Below are 16,810 nucleotides of genomic sequence, written 5' to 3' on the forward strand. Positions count from 1 at the left end.
ACAGCGTTGACGAATGGGGAGCCATTTGAGTTGGGAGCGATAAGAAGATACGTGATCGTATTTCCGAAGATTATAAATAAATCGAATGCAGTTATTGAGAAGCCTAATTATTAGTCTACGAATAAATAATAAGTCTTATCTACGAATAAATAATAAGTCTTATTTATTCGTAGGTATTAGTCATAAAAAATAAGAAACTTTAGTTTACCGACATTTTTGACAAATTCTATGTTCGAAGTAAAATAATCAAGGATGATGTAACCATAGTGACACGATTGAAAACAAATGAAATCAGGGAGTCGAATAAAACAAAATGAATGTGTCTACTGTGCAGCCAGTATTTAAATTAGAATTAAATCATAAAGTAAATCCCGGAATAGTGACGTTAGCCAAATATGACGGGACACATGCTTGTCTCACGGCATCTGCTGGCTACGATAAAGTATGTTTACGAATTATTTTTATGGTGATTTGACATAAAAACATTCACATCAATAAATAAATAAATTGTGTTTAATAAGCAAAATAACGTTATATTATTAAACATTTGCTTAATATATAAATAGCTTACACGAATACTTAAATAACAATTCGGTCACTTAAATTTTGCCGATATCTTCATCCAGGCAAAACATTGGTAATTGTGTCTTTTTGTCTTAAGAGAATCGCATCTAATTGAGCACTTATCAATGATATAGGTACATTTTTTATAAAACAACCTAACAATTACCAACTTAATTTTCAAAGAAACAAATAGCACCTATAAGCTTTTTAGTTTACCGTTAATTCACAATTTTTTTAGCATATTTTTGAATTTTATTATTGAATTTAGATAATAATACATCATCCTCACGTCGGAGCTATCAGTGGGCGCGCTCAAAGATCTGAAAACCACAGGGAAATTTCAGAGCTGAATTTGAGTCAAGCCGTGATAGCTCTAGCCGCCGGGCCTCTGCGTCCAGACACTAATCGAGATATTCTTCTAATCGGTTCACCTACGCAAATCCTAGGTGAAATAACGTGTTTCTCTATTTTTTGTAATCATATTTATTAGTTACTAGCTGTACCCGCCCGCTTTGCTGGGCATTTAAAATTAACATTATTATTTTTCACCCCCACAAAGAGTCTCATCATTAACGCCCCCGCAGCTGGTGTAGGGAGTCACATAAGTCTGTATCATATACTGGTGGCAGGACCTCTTCTGAGTCCGCGCGGGTAGGTACCATGCCGCCTATTTCTGCCGTGAAGCAGTAATGCGTTTCGGTTTGAAGGGTGGGGCAGCCGCTGTAACTATACTGAGACCTTAGAACTTATATCTCAAGGTGGGTGGCGCATTTACGTTGTAGATGTCTATGGATTCCAGTAACCACTTAACACCAAGTGGGCTGTGAGATCGTCCAACCATCTAAGCAATAAAAAAAAATTAAACGTTCCCGCGCATGTGTCATCGATTTTCTCGTAAACTAAAAAAATATTTTGGATTTTTCTTTACAGCCTACGACGTTCACGATAATTCAGATCTGTTCTTCAAAGAGGCACCAGACGGCGTAAATGTTATTGTAGCAGGAATCTTCGGAAAGTATACGAAGACTTTAGCCATTGTAGGGGGAAACAGCTCGGTTTTAGGTCTCACTTGGGAAGGCAATGAGGCGTTTTGGAACGTGGTTGGCGGGAAAGTTACCGCGATGATCACTTTTGACTTTGACAGAGACGGTGAAAGTGAGGTAAGTTTTTGAATCAGTTTTTTTTTAACTTATTTGCGTTGGTAAGCGTGTTGGGGCTCCTAAACGTATTGGAGCGTCCGGGTCTTAACGGATAAGATGTCCATATCCATCCATATCGATGACACAACAGTACCAGATTTACTTACGTAGGTAGGTATCTAACTGTGTACGCGAACCACTATCGCGAAGAATGAAAAACTTCGTATAATAAAAACTGAGTTTGTAAATTAACATAAGTTCCTACCAGTGGTGGTAGAATATCCTGAGTCTTCCTACTTAGGTTCCTACTTATTTCTGTCTAGAAGTTTTTTTTCCCTACCTATTTGCCTAAGGGGGTCGCAATAGAGGTTGATACCGGCACTAGAACAAAAATGTTTGATACCCCTCCATACTGTGAAATTAAATTATTTTACAGCTGATTGTGGGCTCCGAAGATTCCTTTATTAGAGTGCTCAAGAATAATCAGTTCGTTGCGGAAATAGCAGAAACAGGGCCCGTGGTGTGCTTGTCGGTCATATCCGATGTGCGATTTGCATACGGATTAGCTAACGGTACCATAGGTATTTATGAGGACGGTGTGCGACTGTGGAGAGTTAAGGTGAATAGATTAAAGTTTAAAGTTAGCTTTATGAATTAGCTTAGTGAATATCGTGTGGGACACGTGCCCTTCGGGTATTCTCTTGTTTTATTCCGGTGCACTCGTATCGAGCGATGCGACTATTTTCCCAAGCTAAATACGTATCTAACACCCGTTTAAAAATCTCCTTTTTTCGATGAAATAACAAAATTTTGTTTATATTATAAAAATAACACTTATAAAATTATTAGGTACTAGCTGACCCGGCAGACGTCATAGTGCCTCAATCGATAAATAAAAGAACTAAACTTTTGTATAAAATAAACTTAAAACAAACAAAAGAATCCGTCCCACGGGGGACACATCCAAGGAAAAATAAAATTGTTATTTTTATTTAATTCCGAGCATTTTCATATCTATTTACCTTTTAAACCTTCTATGGACTTCCACAAATAATTCAAGACCAAAATTAGCAAATCGGTCCAGCCGTTCTCGAGTTTTAGCGACACTGACGAACAGCAATTCATTTTTATATATATAGATAGAAGGCTAGCTGTACCCGTCCGCTTCGCTGGGCATTTAAAATTAACATTATCATTAAAATTTCTCACCCCCACAAAGATTCTCATCATTAACGCCCCCGCAACTGGTGTAGGGAGTCCAACACTCATATAAATATTAGCCCATCCATTAAGTACATGTATTTTCTAAATGGATACCAAGTTTCAAGTCAATCGAAGGTTTAAGGATCGAAGACAATTCAATATTAAAAAACGCTTTTTTACAATTAAATCATTTTTTCTTACACTATTTTTAATTCAAATTTATTAAAATTTATTTTCTATTTTTAAACGGTTTTTTAGTTGGATTTTCTATAAAAGCGTATTTTGTTAGTTTTTTTAGACTATTATTTATTATGTTTTAAGTCGCATTTCCTACTTACCTTAATGAAGTACAATCATAACTAAAAACTATTTTTAATTTAATGAGGTACACCGAAATTTGCCTCTGGATACTTGTTAGGTGCCTATTAACGAAAATAAATTTACAGTCAAAACAAAACGCTATATCGCTTCAATGGTCAGGCGAGGCCCTCGCTTGCTGCTGGAGTAATGGGCGCGTGGACTGGCGGGACGGATCCTCGGGCAGGGTGCTACGCAGAGTTCAGATGAGAGCCAGTGCAGCTGCAATGCTTTTGGCGGACTATAGAGCTCTGGGCACTCCAGATCTTGTCTGTGTTTCGGTTAGAGGAGAAGGTAACGATCATGATAGAATTAGTGTTAAAGTATAGTTAAAGAACTAAGTAACTAACTGCACTGAGACCTTGGAACCCATATCTCAAGGTAGGTGACGGCATTTACGTTGTAGATGTCTATGGGCTTCAGTAACTACTTAACACCAGGCTCATCCACCCATCTATACAATATAAAAAATAAAATTATGTATAAACTTCTATTTTGTCCCTTTGATTATTAGGTATGTCAAGTAATGATTATTAAGATTATTACGATGTTGATTAGCTTCCTTTTATTTATTTATTTATTTATTCTATTCAATACAAAGTCAGGCTTACAGTTTGCACCAAAACGCCTGACTCCTTAACACAAAAAACATTATTAAAATTATTAAGTACTATTATTATGCTAAAAATAACATTATTTTGGAATTTTTGGAAAAGTATTCCCCAACTATCGGCAAATATGTTAGCATCCTGGATTTCGGACAGAAATTCGTTTAATAGTTAATTAGTCACTTAGCTCTGTAAAACAAAGTAGGTATGTATTTTATTTTATTTGTTTTAATTACATAGCAAAGTACAACTACTACCAGTAAAAACTAAGAAACGACATTTTGTAATGTAATTTAGTTCACAATTCTAAATAGAAATTAATTTGAGAACTTCATATTTTATAATCTTTGTCGCTGATCTAATAAGTTTAAGATGGATAATTTTCATAGTTTGTTTTCAAACTTGAAATATAGTATTATTAGTGTTAATTACACGATAATAATGTTAATAAGTAAGTGTAAAATCAAACAATGAAATTATTCATTAAATTTCTTACTAGGTCGGTTTCTTTCAAGCTTTTTTGGGGATTGTTGATGCATCCACCATATAGCCCTCACCTTGGACCATCAGATTGTCATATGTTTCGGTCTCTTATAGTTATTTAGGCACAAAAACATAAAGGTTAACATCACGATAAAACGGTCAAGACCATTAAAATTTCTTCAGCGTTCGAATTGAATATAATAAAATGGCACATAATGTGAAAATTAAATACGAAAAGTAGGTATGTGTATAGAAGTATATATTTATATGAAAGTTTATTAAGATATAGCACCGTCCAGTTCGCTTATTCCTCTCCCTACAAGTTTGCCTGGAAGAGATTGCTTTCAGCGATAAGGCCGCCAATTTATGTCACCGTCTATTATTTGTTTTATATGCTTACTCTGTACATATGGTGTTAAATAAAGTGTTATATTATTATTACGAAAAGTAAAGTCTCCATCTATTAAATAATATCTGGTTTATCAGTTTTAGGTTATTCTCCAACGCAAGAGAGTAGCGGATTCAACGACACCACCAAGAATCCAGCAACAGAGGAAGACCGCCTGGCAATAACAGAGTTGTTGAACAAAAAACAGGCTCTGATGCTAGAGTTACAGCATTATGAAGCTAACGCTGCAAGTGCGGTTATGCCTGATTTAGAAGACGATCGTCCTACTACCGCAATGCCTACTAATACCAGATTACAGGTTGCTGTTGTCCATTCTCTCGACGAGGTAAGCTAATCGTAATTAACTTTAAATTATAACTTGAAGCTTTTTTGTTGCTGTAAAAGCAGGGAAAGAGGCTATCGACTAAGTCAAGTGAAAATTCATGCATGTGCCGTCCATATTAATCCTTAAATTATCTCAAGGTTAGTTTAACAAGCCGTAGTAGAAACGTAGCGATTAAAAGGTAGGTAGCTCGCGATAAGGCGTATTGTAAATCTCCACGGGTAGGTGTCCGAATCCCGCAGGCAGATACCAATTTTTCTAATGAAATATGTATCTGACAAAAGTTCACAAATTACTAAATATTATATTATAAATTGCGTAATTACTGGTGGTAGGGGATTTTGTAAGCCCGCACGGGTAGGTACCACTGCCCTGCCATCTGCCGTGAAGCAGTAATGCGATTCGATGTGAAGTGTGGGGCAGCAGTTTTACTGTAAAATTGACTTAGAATTCATGTCTCAATGGGTGGTGGCATTTACGTTTTTGATGTCTATGTGCTCAAATAACCAGCGACATTAGTAATAAAAAACTTAGAGATTAAAGGCCATAATAGCTCCTATTACTTAGGTGCATAATAAATAATTCTAAAAACTTCGATCCATTGATTACTAAGTTCTTATCCTTTGGACTACGCCAGCTCGTCTATACTATCTATACTAATATTATAAAGAGGAAAGATTTGTTTGTTTGTTTGTTTCGAATAGGCTCCGAAACTACTGGACCGATTTGAAAAAATCTTTTTCCATTAGAAGCCGACATTGTCCCTGATGAACATAGGCTACTTTTTTTTATTTTTTTATTATTTTTATTTTTTTGGTTTCATGTGTGTTTTAATGTTTCCGAAGCGAAGCGAGGGCGGGTCGCTAGTCTTTAATAAAATAATCACATACGGAAATAATTCCTGCAGGGTTGTTTAAATCTTGCCATATCGACGAACAACGAGACCATCGTCAGAGCAGCGCTAATATTAGCTGAAGGTATATTTAAATCAGGCGAAACATTGGCGCGTCACCCCCCGCTTTCCCAAATCCGTCCCATATTACATGTGCCTTTGCATCCCCCTAGAGATGTACCCGTCGACGTGCACATCAAAGTAAGTTCAATAATTTTCATTCTACGTAAATCAAAATTGATTTATAATAGCAATTTTATCTTGAACTACTAAGAAAGCAAGCATTTTCCGCGAAGAGTGTGGATAGGTACCAAAATCTTGTCAAATTTTGCCAGATTATGTTCGAATGTTGGTATGGCCGGTAGATATATAATAGAATTGAGATTTCGCTTTCATATTTGAAGATAAAGGGTGGCATTGACAAAGTTGGCTACGGTTCCTGGTAAGTACATAACACCGAATAGTGTTTGAGCATCTAAAACAATTTAATGAAATGCTGCGCCGGTGGATCCTACATGATATTAATTGTCATATTATTATATTTAAAGTTACGTCTAAGCGCTCGTAGAAGAATAACATATAACAGTGGTCATGGTAAAAACGTGCTATAATACCCGGATACTTCGGTATTATCCGCCATCTTGCAATTAATACCACCTTGCAATAAGTAATTTCTTTCAGGTTGACCAGAGTGATAGCAGTTGTTTTAAACATTTTCTATGATGTTTTCTGCTCATATCTTGAAATGATAACTCTTTTACCACATGATAATACTTCTTTGGCCCAGACGAGCAGACTAACTTAGAGATCCTCCTTTGTTAAGAGGTTGCTGGAGCCCCCGATGTCAATATCACCAGACATCGTTTCTTGACACATTATATACAACTTCATTGAAAGCCGATGACCTATCACACATATCGTAATGTAGGATTGTGTAGTGACCTATCTTAATTCTACACTGAAGCATTTAGGTAGGTACTACGTGTAATGTCATAAGACAGATGGTGGTGTTCATGTTTCTCCAAGAAGAACTGCCTTAGGGCAGTAGTAATAAACCTAGTGACCAACTTATTCCAATATCGAACCACTTTGGAATCAAATTGCCAAACTAAAAAATTTAATGTTTATTGTACCAACAATGACGTTTTTTTTTTAATTTCTTCACCACCCAGGCTCTCGTCGGCTATCCGAACAGCGAGCAGTACCACATCTTTGAAATGACGAAACAACTACCAAGATTTGCCATGTACACAATGAATTACAATGCTACAAACCGAATTAATTATAACAGCAGTTACGTGACTTTTCAAATAACAGAGAGGCTCCAAAGGATTTGTATTTGGGCTAACCAGAACTTTCTGTTGGAGAACGAGTTGGAATTGAACTCGGAGGATGCTAAAGAGTTTCATGTCAATTTGACGTGTCTGAGAGACCAGTCTACGTTGGATATGAACTTTAATGTTGATGGTAATGTGAAGATCACCACTAGTGATATGAGGCTCGCCGGAGATGTGGTGCAAAGTTTGGCGGTTTTCTTGAATTTGACAGATTTAAAGGTTTGTGTGCCAACATATGATTTTAAAGATTTATGATGAATGATGAATGAAGTCGTCGTGGCCTAGAGGATAAGACGTCCGGTGTATACGTGTTGGGCGATGCACCGGTGTTCGACTGTTCGTATCTCAAGCGGGTACCAATTTTTCTAATGAAATACGTACTCAACAAATGTTCACTATTGACTTCCATAGTGAAGGAATAACATCGTGTAATAGAAATCAAACCCGCAAAATTATAATTTGCATAATTACTGGTGGTAGGACCTCTTGAGTCTGCACGGGTAGGTACCACCGCCCTGCCTATTTCAGCCGTGAAGCAGTAATGCGTTTCGGTTTGAAGGGTGGGGCAGCCGTTGTTACTATACTTGAGACCTTAGAACTTAACTCGATTTACGTTGTAGATGTCTATGGGCTCCAGTAACCACTTAACACCAGGTGGGCTGTGAGCTCGTTCACCCATCTAAGCAATAAAAAAAAAATACTATAACTTTGTTTTGTTAAAATTTGATTAGAGAACTGCAAGTTTTTAAAATGATAAGCATTATGTATTAATAGTAAAAAAGTAAATACGAAAGATTTTTTAAGTAATTTGACCATGGGGGTCTGAGGTATCAGTTCATTTTGGAAAATGGGTCTTATCCAAAATAATTTGAGAATTCCTGTTCAAAAGCAATAAAAAACATATCCTTCTTCTAAATTGATTTCTTTATTTTAATGATCATCTTATTGGCCTAGTCAAATATATCTATAATTGTGGAGCTCAGAGTTTGACTCCCGGTCAGGAAGTTTCTTGATTACAGATATGTCAAGGTCTTGATGTATGGCATATACCACATGTTTCCAGTATTCAAAAATCCTATCTTGCTCTACTAGAACAGAGAACTAGTATTAATAAAAGAAATCTGGTCATAATCTTTTAAGGTTAAGCACAACATAGGTTTGTTACAGTTTTACTAATATTGTTTCTCTGGATTTTGTAGTTGTCCATGAGTGCTCCTATTTATCAAACTATGAAATATCAATTAAAATCAATTTGAATGGAGTCATTTTTCGTCTTACAATTAAACCTATGTTTGTTATTCAATATTTTTGTCAGACAGATCTAATTTCATTGACCATACAGTTCAGTATAACCTAAGCATTTAATTGGATTGAAGAAGAACATATTGTTATGTGGTGGTTCCCTCTGACTGACGGCTTTGACCACCTCCTGGCCAATAACTCCACCGATAACAGCAGCAGCTGCTGCCACAACTCCAAACACATCATAAAACAACGAATCTTTGATGAAACTCGCTGGAAGTGACAATTCACGAACTATTTCATCACGCATTTTCAGTAGTAAATTAATGTCGTCTTTTCTTCGAGCCGGGTCAGGATTCCTGTTATATTCATCTCTGAAGCGTAACAGGAGCTTCATAGCAAAATAGCCACAATCACCACGACGTAGCCTAGAACGCATCTCTGGTGAATTCCAATCAGCTGATAAAGCATTCTGAAGCGGGACATATATAGCTCGACGTTTTACTGTTATAGAAACTGTTTCACGGGCATTTTTTTCTTCATCATCGGGCCCGCGTTTGGTGGCTTTGTGTTGTACAATCTCCTCGGAGTACTCGTGATCAACTAGATCAGAGAACATGTAGCCGTACGTACCCCAGACGTCGCCGCAGATAAACTTTTTGTTGCTGTCGCGACAAGCATTGTTGATTCGTTCGAATTGTTCTTGTTTGAGACCTGTTGCACATACGACGTCAAATTCCGTAAAGAAGCTGTCAGGTAGCTCATCTACGCCCTTAGTATGACTTGTGACATCGACCATCGGATTCAAGCCTCGAGCTCTTTCCAACGAACCCTCTGCTCGATTTACGCCGATCTTGTCAGGAGGACACAGAAATTGAGAGTACAGATCGATTTGTTTCAGTTTCTCATTGTCTAACAAACACACACTTTTTACACCGGTGAGAATTACGTTCTTTGCAATTTCAGCGCCGAGTCCGGACAAGCCGATGATTAATACTTTCGCTGCACGTAGTCTCTTCTGCGAGTCTAAGCCCCACAGGCGGATTTGTCGGTCGTACTGTTCGGCTTCTGCCTCAGAAAGTTCGACTTCATTATTTCCAACCATTTTTTGCAATGCTGTTATTTATAATCTCAATAAATTTAGCACGATATTTGGATACAACCTCAATATTAAACAACAAACTTTGACAGTTGTCTGACCGAAGCCGGCAAGTGAGTGACGCGTCGCCATCTTTAAAAATAGTGAGGTGAAATAAATGTTAAATCGATTAGTTATAGAATGATACCGGTTTCTTCAAAAATAGCGTACATTTATAAAGCATGTAATTATATTTTAGTCAACAGCAAACTTCGTAGAAGCTGAAAAGAAATTACGCGAAGAAATGGAAAATGCATCTCAAGCAGGGGAAATGAGATCGCGCTTAGCTGCCGAAACAGCGGAACGAGCTCAGCTGATAACAGCTTTATTACCAGCTGCACAAGACGCAGCATCATATGATTTGTGAGTTTGTACTTTAGAAGTAAGAAGATATACAATATATCAGAGTCAAAATTTGAATTTTTTCTAGTAAAAATACTAATTTCTCGATATCTCATTTTCGACATTTTCCAGTGTGCAGATATCACCATCTATACATACAATAATTTTATCTATTGTTGTTAATGCTGGTAGTATATAATATATTGTGAGGATCGTAAATGTCTGTCAACTACTCTTTCTATTTCACCCAGAATTAGCCATACGTTCTGTTATGACTGAGACTTCAACCACACCTCGTAGTAAGTGGCAGCATTGAGACCATGGTATATTTGGCCTTGGGTCACAACTTAACATTATGACGTGTACTGCCAGCTTGTTGATCTTACATCGTAACGATGTCTCCGGTTTCTTTATTTGGACCTTTCGCAGAGTGCGATGCACAAGTATGTTAGATCAGTACACAATCTACATTTTTTTAGTCGTTAGAACGTTATAGGCAAACAGGATAAATATTCGGACGTAAACGTCAAATAATTAGCGTTCCCTTGAACCGAATCTAATAAAAAACGTTAATAATTCTAGGAAAGAAATGCTGAATAGGTATAAAGAGGTGGTGATGTTAAACGAAGAACTCATAGCGGCATGCCACGTACGACGCGCTACACAAGAACATGCCGTGGCTTCACTCAAAACTTTGCATACTATTTTACAACAGGCGGCGCGGTTACGAGGTCAGATTATTTTATATTTATTTCAATTTTACCTTTACAATATTGGTCGGAGCTTTATTGTATTCCAAAAATGATGACGCTGATGAAGTTGATTAATTGAAGACTTTTAATCAATTGGTATGAAGTTAAATGAAACGAGATGGATGGAACGAAATAGTTTCAGTAAGATGGTTGTATATTGACACTTTCGGTAGACTTTTTGGAAGAAACCCAGAAGCTTCGTCCAGTAGCTGTTTCATTTTACCAGATTTATGAACTTTCGCAGGTAAGGTACTAACTGGTACTAAACAGTAAATTATAGTTGGCAGCACTGCTTGGCGCCTCGCGTTCCCGCCAAAAAGTCCATCACTCATTTAGCAAAAAGGTAGGAATTCTTATGAACTCTTTTTTTTTTCAGTGGGTAAATACAGCAAGGCTGTTGTAAGCGCAAGTAGGAATGCAGTGAAGGAAAATAACGTGGAAGCGCTGATTAAAATCATTCAAGTCGGAGAGTCGCTTTAAGAAACCTAATAAATAAATATATCGATCAATATTCGAAATTCACGCGTATTATTGGCCTCTATTTATATTGATTTAGTAAAAAAAAAATGTATACACTAAGTGGTTTTATTTATATTAAACATTATTCGTGATAACCGTGTTTTATTTATCTATCTGATACAAAAAGCGGGTGCTTAGAAATGTTGCTGAATAGGTATTTAATTTTTATTTCGACTCGCACCGTCCCTAGTGGACTAGTAGAGAAAGGGATATATTAAAAAAGTCGAAATCTAATTTTCATCTCAAACTTTAGTATTGTAACTTATTTGCTGGACATTTCTAAAATCTAAAAAAATCTTACAATCATCATAAAAAAGTCATACATAGTCGGAATAGATCACAATATGAAATAGAACATGTCATGTAAAGTTTTTCCACCTCATTGCTGAATTAAGAAACAGATAATACATCTGTGGAGACAAACAAAATCCGTTTCCTCGGAATCCAATAAAACGCTCCTTAAAAAAATCTCATAATGTCATTCTTAATATATTATCATTAAGGGCGTTGTGACCAGCACAGATTTTTCACTTACAGTAATAATTGTTTACACAAACATTAAATTCCATATTCAACAAAATATCTTAAATTAAATTTTTGTGTTACCTCAGCTCAAGTCAATCACATTTAATAATTAGCAAAAGAAAATAAAATAAACATTGTCATTTTTATGTTATTAAAACCTCAAGTAGTTTGATTTGACCGATTTCAATTCTACGTCAGGTACCATGGTTGAATCTCTTTAAGAAATCTTCAATTGTTACTAGAATTTTCTGCGAAATTCTATGCGGTTATTTGTCTTGTCGCATAATGCACGTCATCGGGACTAACATTCAACAGTAGCCTGGGCTCAGTCGGTTTAGGCTCCAATAACAATAATCTCATAGCGCCAAGTCTAGCACATATAGCTTGCGCTTGTGAGGGCGTGGGAGCTCGAATGTTGGGTGCGGATCTGTATGGGCGCCCGTCTAGTGCTATGATGGCAGCAGCAGTTGCCAGAGCTCTTGATAAAGTAGTTTCATCCGACCCTGTTCTTTCGACCTGAAAATGTCAAAATGAAATGGCTACAAAAAGCTGTGATAATTCAAATTCTATTTGTTATATTAGATTTTTGCTTTGTAATTCGAAACACCATGACGGGTGTTCCCGTAAAAGAGTGCTGTAGGAGCAGGGAGAAATGACGAGACATCGTGAGACTCCTAAAGTCTGCCCTTCAACACTACACGACTATTATAACCATTCTGTCTAGAATGAAACGATAAAGAAGAAGGAAACATCACGATCAATAAAGTTAGCGACCGCATTATTGATACCATCGTCAGATACATACATACAGTAAGCGCAAGTACACAAAACACGTTTACTGTCTTATAACAATTTGGTAGTCTTATCTTGACGTAAGCAAACAAAACGAATGGCAGTTCTTAGGATGGGCCTCTCCTCCTCTTCAAGGAGGCTAGGCTCTGTCGAAGCACGAAGTTAGCCGAGTTTCAACGACATTATGATAATGTTGTCACCTATCAGGAATCGTGCTCCGCTTCGTTTTGCTACCAAACTAAGGACCTTCCCCGACATATATCATTTTTATAACATACCTCAGCAGCTACAGCCCTGAGCATGAGCCTTTCAGCAGGGGAGCAGCTTTTGATGGCTCTAACGGGCGCGCTAGAAGCAGCTTCGGCTAGTGCTTGCTGCACTTCCTTCAACCCGGCGCCTTCAGGTCCGGCCAGCTCGAGCGCTCGCGAGCACAAGGTGAGGGCACGACGAGCGTCACCAGATACCGAAGCGACTTTCCTTAAATATATTTTATTAACATACTAATCATACAAAGTCGTTGTGGCCTAAAGGAAAGGATAAGACGTCCGGTGCATGCGTGTTGAGCGATGCACCGGTGTTCGTATCTCAGGCGGGTACACATTTTTCTAATGAAACACGTACTCAACAAATGTTCACGATTGACTTCCAAGGTGAAGGAATAACATCGTGTAATAAAAATCGAACCCGCAAAATTATAGTTTGCGTAATTACTAATGGTAGGACCACTTGTGAGTCCGCACGGGTAGGTACCACCACCCTGCCTATTTCTGCCGTGAAGCAGTAATGCGTTTCGGTTTGAAGGGTGGGTCAGTCGTTGTCATACTTGAGACCTTAGAACTTATATCCCGAGGTGGGTGGCGCATTTACTTTATAGATGGTCTATGGGCTCCAGTAACCACTTAACACCAGGTGGGCTGTGAGTTCGTCCACCCATTTAAGCAATAAAAAAATATACTAGTGAAATCATAGAAATCAGGAGATAAAAAATTACAGACAGATACCTTGCGATTAACTGTACAGCGTCAGGAGTAACATTAGCTCCAGCTAGTCGAGTAGCCACTATCTTTTGAAGCTGTGTGTGAGTGTAAGGGGGAAAGGTCAGTCTGGTTAGACCCAGTCTCGACGCCACACGAGATGCTAATGCTCTCTCCGGTAAGTCCATTGTGTTGGCCACGGCTAGCACTGTGAGTAGAGCAGTATTATGAGACGCCCATTCCATTATGCTGTAGAGAACATCTTGTCTTCTGGTACAAAGAGCATCCAACTGCAAAGTGAATTGTATAATTAGAAGTGCAGACTTGCAGAGTAGTGTTTGTAATTGCGGTAAATGTTGGTACATTGACTTAAATCAGAGGAGTCTAATCTTTTAAAGACGGCGCATTGCATGCCAATCACTATATTGTATTTTCTAATCCGTTTTTAAAAAGACTTTAAAAGTATTGAGATTTTTTTAAATGCATATGGTCACCTCGTCCCAAAATAGATTTCCAGCCCCTACGGGGCTACTAAAGGGTACTTACTAATTACTAAATCAGTCAATTATATTTCATATTACTGTATTCCTGATTAAGTTAATTATTATTTGTATTTACAAATGTACTTACTTCATCAACAAGTAAAACAGTAGGGGTTCTTCTAGGGCCCATATTAGTAAATCTCTTCTCAAGTAATGAGCAAGCCTGCTCCCATACTACTGATTTACCTGTAGACATTTTTTGAATAGTATTAGTCTTGCTTATAAGCTTATACCTATATGCTATGAATAACCTTGCCGATAGTATTTTAATGCAAGGTCCTAGCTTCAAAGCAGTTACAACAACAACTGTTTTAGAGACTAAATTACTTAGCTTAGTTTCTTGTTGCCAATGTTTACTTTCAGTACTTCTACTCATTATTCAAACTAAGCTGAAGGTGAGTTATATGTTTATGACAAAACAAGACAATAACAAAGGATAAAATAAACTTTTGTAATGGTTCTTGTTACAACTTGTTTGAAGGCAAACATGTAAGAAAATGTGAAATTGAAATATATTTTTTTTTTATAAAGTGTCAAAAAATTTGAAAGTTACTTAAAAAAATACTAATTTTATACATATAAATTTTTTGATAAGCTCTTTACCAGTTAACTGTTTGTATATCTGAACAAAGGCCTGCCTTGGTTCAGCTAATCTCATGCCGTTGACCTCAACCAGCTGGAATTCTGGTAGATTAACTTCTTTCTTTAAGATCTGCAGAGCTGAAGACACTGTTGCAGTTTTACCTGTACCTGGTACTCCTGATATGTATATGCACCTGTGGGATTGTCAAGCTTTATCGTGGTAGGGCATTATGAGAGTATTAGTAATAGTTACTTTGATATCACTGTTAACAGAGTGACAAATTCATGGAAAGATTTTGGTCCTTTAAAAATTATAATATCAAAGATTGCTCTGTTACAGAGTAAACAAACATTGAATTTTTTTATTACACAAGTAGAAACAAAAACGTCATTTGGCAAATTGAATTATATTATAACATTTGGTATAACATTTTGGCTTCTTAAACAGGTAGTGCTATTGCGCCATCAGGAGCGGAAGTAACTAGAGAATTAGTACAATAAACAATAAAGAAATGTATCTCACCCACTAGTTCCATCTAAAAGTTTTGATCTAACAAATGAAAGAATTTCATCCATTTGACTTTCTCTGCCTGGCAATGCTTTGTTCTCATTTACATAATCTGAAATATTTTTTACAAGGAATTAAAAACATAACAGAGTGCTGATTAAAAAATGTTATTATGTAATAATAATCATAATGCTCACCACAAATATTGTCAACTGAGTGAATCCTAGCACGAAGGGTTGGTGTCAATTGATTAACTAATATTCTTTTGGATACACTCTTTGCTTGGGATCTAGGTGTTTTTGTAATTCTTGGTGTTTTCGATGTACTAGGTGTTTTTGGTGTCTTTAAAGGTGTAAAGTCACCATCGCTCTCCGAAAACTTTCTGACAGGTTTTCTGGGGGTACGTTTCACTGGTGATATTTCACCTTCTAGATAGTTTATTGGTTGTTTGGTTATACGTCCTGATCTTGTTGCATAAGTACCTTTTTGCTCATCATTGAAGGTTAAGACTTTCTTAGGAGTGTCATCGCTAATTTTTGATAATGACTGCTTCCTTTTCGGAGTTGTGAGAGTATGCTGTTTTATTATTAAAGTTGGTAATTCATCATCCGAATTTTCTTGTAATTCCATCAACAGCACTTCCTCAAGATTCGTTTGGCTTACTTTTTTGGAGCTTCTAGGTGTCTCTGATAATTTAGTTTTGGATTTAGGGGTTGTTTTCTTTGGAGAACTTTTATCCGTTTTCTCTGCTAAAATAGCTCTCTTTAGGAGCAATTTTGATCCTTCATTCTTTGTTACACTCCAATCGCGCTGTTCGGATATGGATACTCTGCTTAATTTTTTTAATAGGCTGGATGGAGTTTGTGGAGTACCTGATTTTGTAGTGTTGGTATTCATATTTGCGTACTTAGAAGGGTTTCAAAATGTGAGAAATTGTTTGAACTAATATTCTAAATTAACTTATGTCAATTTAATATTCACTAACATTCCTAAAAGTTAAAAAACGAATATGAAAAAACCAAATACTGACAGAAAATATACTTTTTAATATGTATTTGAAGATTAAGTTATTTTAATAAAAATTTCATTCTCTGAATAATGTTACATTAATTTTAAATTTATAAAGTCATTGATGGACAACTAAATTAAAAAAAATTTTCTCCGCACGTTCCCGCCGAAACGCACAACAATCCATGTTGACATTGACATTTGACAACGGGATAGTTTTTTTGGTTAACTTGTCTACTTGGCGGGTAAGGGAACTAAAATTAAACATTCGTATTTTTTTAAAACAAAGGTCAAAACTATAAAAATAAAATAAAATCACTGGACGTAGGTTTTAGAATTCGTTGAGAAAATCCATTGAACTATTACATTTCATTTATCACAATTTTACGCAGAGTTTATGACATCCAACACCTAAGTGATCTATTTAGAATTCCTAATGTACTGCATTATTTCATCTATTTCAATTTCAAATTAAGTACAAGAGTTAAGTAAATAATTTACGAAAAAGAGGGCTCCTGTGGGGCGGATCTAGGTCTATTTACTAAGATGAGCTCCATATGGTGGTGCTCTTG

The 16,810-nt window shown here is 36.6% G+C and overlaps 3 protein-coding genes across 3 annotated transcripts; 1 reads left to right on the forward strand and 2 right to left on the reverse strand.

Moving 5' to 3' along the window:
• Positions 1–257: 257 nt before the first annotated feature.
• Positions 258–11,367, forward strand: LOC114239268 (BBSome complex member BBS2). The gene is made up of 11 exons (XM_028169387.2): positions 258–442; positions 833–1,010; positions 1,495–1,724; positions 2,140–2,322; positions 3,353–3,557; positions 4,841–5,088; positions 5,993–6,178; positions 7,150–7,533; positions 9,894–10,057; positions 10,619–10,767; positions 11,165–11,367. The coding sequence occupies exons 1-11, from the start codon at positions 314–316 to the stop codon at positions 11,266–11,268; spliced, it is 2,160 nt and encodes a 719-aa protein (XP_028025188.2). The 5' UTR covers positions 258–313; the 3' UTR covers positions 11,269–11,367.
• Positions 8,221–9,796, reverse strand: Aos1 (SUMO1 activating enzyme subunit 1). The gene has a single exon (XM_028169386.2). The coding sequence runs from the start codon at positions 9,659–9,661 to the stop codon at positions 8,642–8,644; it is 1,020 nt and encodes a 339-aa protein (XP_028025187.1). The 5' UTR covers positions 9,662–9,796; the 3' UTR covers positions 8,221–8,641.
• A 173-nt stretch (positions 11,368–11,540) lies between the features above and the next one.
• Orc1 (origin recognition complex subunit 1) lies at positions 11,541–16,442 on the reverse strand. The gene is made up of 7 exons (XM_089735244.1): positions 15,428–16,442; positions 15,246–15,342; positions 14,744–14,916; positions 14,229–14,326; positions 13,626–13,888; positions 12,903–13,101; positions 11,541–12,348 (listed from the first exon to the last, which is right to left on the reverse strand). Exons 1-7 carry the CDS (start codon positions 16,125–16,127, stop codon positions 12,091–12,093), a joined length of 1,788 nt encoding a protein of 595 aa, XP_089591370.1. The 5' UTR covers positions 16,128–16,442; the 3' UTR covers positions 11,541–12,090.
• Positions 16,443–16,810: the final 368 nt, after the last annotated feature.

This window comes from Bombyx mandarina, chromosome 19, assembly GCF_030267445.1.
Source record: "Bombyx mandarina strain Sakado chromosome 19, ASM3026744v2".
In the NCBI taxonomy this organism is placed as follows: domain Eukaryota; kingdom Metazoa; phylum Arthropoda; class Insecta; order Lepidoptera; family Bombycidae; genus Bombyx; species Bombyx mandarina.